The sequence below is a fragment of the Poecilia formosa genome, unplaced genomic scaffold, assembly GCF_000485575.1.
Source record: "Poecilia formosa unplaced genomic scaffold, Poecilia_formosa-5.1.2 Scaffold64, whole genome shotgun sequence".
Lineage (NCBI taxonomy): Eukaryota > Metazoa > Chordata > Actinopteri > Cyprinodontiformes > Poeciliidae > Poecilia > Poecilia formosa.
Window position 1 is genome coordinate 719,958 of NW_006800003.1, and position 4,888 is coordinate 724,845.

The window sequence follows — 4,888 nt, forward strand, 5'->3', positions numbered from 1 at the left end:
ATATATATATATATATTTTGTGTTTTCCACAAATTTAACTAGTAAGATCCATAAAAGTTTCAAGAAAGTTGAATATTTCTGTTATTTTGAGACTATTTTCAATTAATGTATTGATAATGGAATAATTCTGCATGTTTGCCATCTCAAAGACCTTAATTTTGTGAAGAACATGTTATACTGAAACTGGAAAAAACCACAACTATATATGAAACCCACTTACAACAGAAACCATAAATAAACAAAATTATCCCTACAAAAATTGATCATCAGAACAGGGATTATTCAACTAATTGCAATTTATCTTAAGATTGATTGCTTATCGCGAAAGGCTTAGCTGAACGAAGACGCGTGTTTAGTTTGCCACATTATGGTGAAGAAAGTAAATAACTTTGCTCTGTTCAAAAACTAATTTCTGCTGCAGTGTAAATAAAGTCCACTTCTCGAACTCTGTTGCTCTAGGTGTGGAGACATGATAGTGGCAGTAAACGGCCTGTCCACAGCAGGAATGAGCCACTCAGCTCTGGTGCCGATGTTAAAGGAGCAGCGCAGCCGGGTGGCGCTGACCGTGGTCTCCTGGCCCGGCAGCCTGGTGTAACCAGGACAAAAGTCAGCGGGCTTCACCCAGAAATCGGGAACAACCTCGGCCAAAGTGAACTACTGTACATCGCTCCATACCGGGCTTAAATCCAGGACCAAACACATCCAGGACTGTTGTAGACCCAGCAGGACCAAGTGGGGGGGAGGGGGGGAACCGATCCAGATTGTCACTCGACAGACTGCACTTCTGAACAGACACTGCTGTGTTTCATATGGTCATGTTGTCTTCACTCCCGCGGGGAGAGCCGTGCTGCAACTGTTAACATGCAGTCTGTGCTGTATTCACCTCACTGAGCAGTGGTAGAACCTCAGGGTTTTATTCAGGTGGAGGCATCGTTGCAAGTCCGACGTGTTTCAGATGAACGTGATCCGATCCGCTGCCACCCTAGATGAGAAAAATACAAAATAAGAAACACAAATGCCCTTCATCGAGTTGTTCTGCTGCGCCAGCGATGTTTCCATCTGAATGAGCCCAAGGCCTTATTAGAAACCTGCCGCATCCTGAGGGAGGTCAGCCCTCAGGTATCATCACCATACAACCAGCTGACCTTTTATACATGTGTGAATGTGTGTTTTGTTTAATAAACATTTCCTTTTAAGGATTGGCGTCTCCATGTCTTTGATTCTCTAGAGAGGCTCTTCAAAGAAATCACTGCCACAAATGGTTCAACTCACCAAATGTCCATCAACCGGTCACCTCACTGCAATTTTTAATCTGACTGAATACAAAAATAGCTCAATTTTATTCTGAAGCACCTTTTGTATTAGATTCGAATGCAGAACAATTAAGACTGAATAAAAATGTTTCTTAAAGTACGTGCAACATGTGGACAATGGAAGGGTCAGAGCCCTGCAAATCATCCCTCTAATGAAACATGGCGGCAGCATTTTGCAGTGGGAATGATTTAATAGAGGGTAATACTGAAAGAATCTTATTGGCTGCAGTGAGATTTACCACCAGGACGGCCTTCAATGACCTCTTCAAGCTTGTCCCGCAGACGTTCTTGCAGGACAACTTGAAATATACAAACTGCAATACAATGGTTTGGGCCAGAGCATATTCCCGTCTTGGAATGGTGCCGTTTCAGCTAATCGTCATTTGAGAGTCTGTGGCGAGACAGAAATGGCTCAGATTGATACAAGTGTCAAATCATTTTTGGCAGATTTGTCTAGAATGTGCTGGCAGATTTGTAACCCAGGGGACTTGGTGAAAGGTGATAAAGTATTTAACCTCAGTGACCCAGTACACCTCACAGTATGCTACTCGTGTGTCCACTAAAATGCACCCAGTTGAATTTTGTGATTGCAACTTGAGAAGTTGAAGCAACTTTTTCCTTAATCGCTTTAAAGAGTTAAATGAAAATGGAAGTCCATCTTCCTTTACCCTCCCAGAAAATCTAAAAAAAAACAAAACAGCATTTAAACAAACTGCTGTGCCTCAGATGCAATGAAGAGCATTACATGTCATTGTAACAACTGACCCCCCAAACCCTCGTCTTATTTTGACCCTTTTATTCTCAGCAAGAGCATAAAAAAAAAAATCTACAATAGTAGCAATAGCTACCCATACACTGACTTGAACTAGTAGCTTTAGCACAAAAGAAATGTAGAAAGACTGCTTGTGTTATGCTTTGAGTGGGGGTTTATTCACACTTTCAGAATCAGTAGGAAGTATACGAACGCTCCCCAATTAAAGGTCACGCCTAGACTGACTAGTAAGATTCAAGATACGTTTTCCTCCAGAGTTGTGCTGTGCAGCTTTGCAGCAAGCTTGTTGGTTTCTTCTTGATCATCTGCAGCCGACCGGGTGGCCTCCTGTGCAACCTGCGAGGGGCTTGTCCTTTTTAGGCTTCCGTTTCTAAAAGGAGCGCAGAGAAATGTAAACCTAATGATGATCAGATGAACAAGAAATTGAGGACTACATGCATAATTTACCTTCAGCTTTCTTTCTGCAGGGTTGTGAACCACACCATGTCGCCATAAGCTTTCTTGTTGAGCAGAAAGTTTGGAATATCATTTTGTCCAAAATTAATCCATTCATGTAATGTGTCTGAACAAGTCAGAAAGCTAAGGGTTTCTCCAGGACTTCATAAAGAGTAACATTTGCCCTTATACAGGTGAATTCACTGAAACTTGTGGATCTTTGAAAGGGCTAAGAGTTTGGCCTCGACCTGCTCAAGCAAATGAAAGGCAAAAACTGATCACTCTTTGGTAGAGTGGCTCTAAAAAGAGCTTCAAGTTAAGATATTTTGCTTCGTTGTCCCTTACCATCAAGGCAAAGCTCTTCCCACAGCCAGCATATGCACAGGAGAAGGGTTTCTTCCCTTCGTGGTCTCCCAGTACGTGACTCTCCAGTTTAACGCGACGGGTGAACTTCCTGTCGCAGCCGTCTCTAGGGCACAGGAAGTACCTCTTCTCCCCAGAGTGAGCACACAGCTCATGCAGGCGCAAAAACCAGGTGTTGTTGAAGAGTTTATTACACTTTTCACACACAGTCTTCTCTGAGAAGAAACTTTTTTTTTTCTCGACTGCGAAAGTCTTTCCCACATCCGTTGAATGTGCAGCTGTAAGAGAAGCTTTTATGAAGAGAGAAAAATGTTGGCAGTTTTTTTTAAATATTTTGAATGTTTCTAATATACACCTACTGAAAACCCAATGGTTCTCCATGCTCACACTTGTGAGCTTTTAGTTGTTTCTTCTTGCTGAAATCCTTTTCACAGCCTTCATAGTCACACTACAGCGGGGGGGAAACATGCAGAAAATTTAATTTTCATCTTAACTAATAGGGTGAACAGCTGTACTTTATATCCGTCTTCCTGGTGCTGGCGGACTCGAGCTACGTGGTTGTTCATGGTGGCATTTTTCCCAAAGGCCTCCAAACATCCATCCATGGGACACCTGCAAACCAGGCAGGTAACTAATAACACACAGAAGGTGATTTTTCTTATTTTAAACAACGATCGTGGGTCTTACTTATGTGGTTTTTCACCGCTATGCACTCGTTCATGCCTGGTGAGCTCATAGCGAGAGCAGAAACTCTTCTCACAGCTCTCGCAGGAAAAAGGTTTCTAAGACAAATCCACAAGCTTCAGTTGAGGACGCAGGAGGAACAGGAGGCGGCGTCATGCAGTCAGTTTTACCAATCCAGTGTGTTTGCACAGATGAGCCTCCAACTTCCACGATTTCCTAAACGTGGCGCTGCAATCAGAAAAAGAGCAAAACGTATGTGTTTTGACTTTACAACCCTTCACCCATCTTTAATAAAAGATGTCAGTTTTGGTTTTTTTTGTTTTTTGTTATTGTTGTTGTTTTTTCAAACAAGGGTTTATGAAAACTGGCAGGACACTCAATGACCCACAAGCACCAGCTCCACGTGGGCTTAATTTATCTAATTGGGACGTACCATTCCTTTCTGAAAAGGAATGTCCTGCCATGTTTAAGCTACACAAACAGGAAGATATGTTTCAGAAGACCCTCTGATCATATTATATCTGATCAGATTATATCTGATCAGATATATATAAATATCTACCCATTTTATTTTATTTTATTTATTTTTTTTGGAGAAATGTCAGCCAGGCTTCCTGCTGGATGTGCCCTGAACTCCTGATCCATGTGGTGACAGGCAGGAGGAAAAAAAGGCGTCTGATTGTCTGCATCAGTGTGACACAGTCAGAGTTTACTGCCCTAATCTTAATCTTATCTCTCTAATAATAGCATCTCCTTTGAAGGTGTGATTTATTGCTGTGGGGAAAAAAAGTTCCTACCAAGATTCTGTGTAGTGTAGCTCATAAGTAAAAATTAATTAATTAATTAATTAATTAATTAATAATAACAAATAAAACAAAATTAATAATATTCCTAAAATTGCAAAACAGAGTAAATTACTCTTCACTTACAAATGAAATACATTTTTGAATCTTTTTTATTTGGGTGTGTCTTTATTCATTTATTTCTTTATTGTAAACAACCAGGAGTTGTTTTTTTCATTGTGGTTCTGTCTTTTCCTGGGTTTATTAGACTTTTTGAGCATGCATTTCTTTTTGATAATCTTCTACATTTTCTGATTTTATACAGTTTTTTGATTTGTCAGTTTTGCATGTCTTTTACTTTTTTAATTTAGGGTGTTTTATTGGTACATGCTTTTACAGAAGTTATAATTGTATTTTTGGAAATGTTTACTTCTGGTTTTTGTTTTTGGATAGTGTGTTAAATATTTTCTGATTCATTTTCTATTTTGTCTCTTTGCTAATTGTTTTGTTGATTTTCAGACTTTTATAATTTGTTTCCA

The 4,888-nt window shown here is 40.1% G+C and overlaps 2 protein-coding genes across 2 annotated transcripts in view; one reads left to right on the plus strand and one right to left on the minus strand.

The window, feature by feature from the left end:
- lnx2a (ligand of numb-protein X 2a) overlaps positions 1-1,201 on the plus strand; it is a 14,876-nt gene extending 13,675 nt beyond the window's left edge. Inside the window, exon 11 of the mRNA XM_007554523.2 lies at positions 460-1,201. Within this exon, the coding sequence (XP_007554585.1) occupies positions 460-595 (136 nt within the window). The 3' untranslated portion in view covers positions 596-1,201. The remainder of the gene's footprint in view (positions 1-459) is intronic.
- A 656-nt stretch (positions 1,202-1,857) lies between these two features.
- On the minus strand, positions 1,858-4,395 carry gtf3ab (general transcription factor IIIA, b). Its single transcript, XM_016672673.1, is given in 9 exon segments — positions 1,858-2,455; positions 2,533-2,588; positions 2,868-3,118; positions 3,120-3,161; positions 3,243-3,331; positions 3,399-3,495; positions 3,571-3,665; positions 3,738-3,815; positions 3,817-4,395. Coding segments are annotated over 9 exon segments (813 nt in total). The 5' UTR covers positions 3,853-4,395; the 3' UTR covers positions 1,858-2,386.
- Between the last annotated feature and the right edge of the window lie 493 nt (positions 4,396-4,888).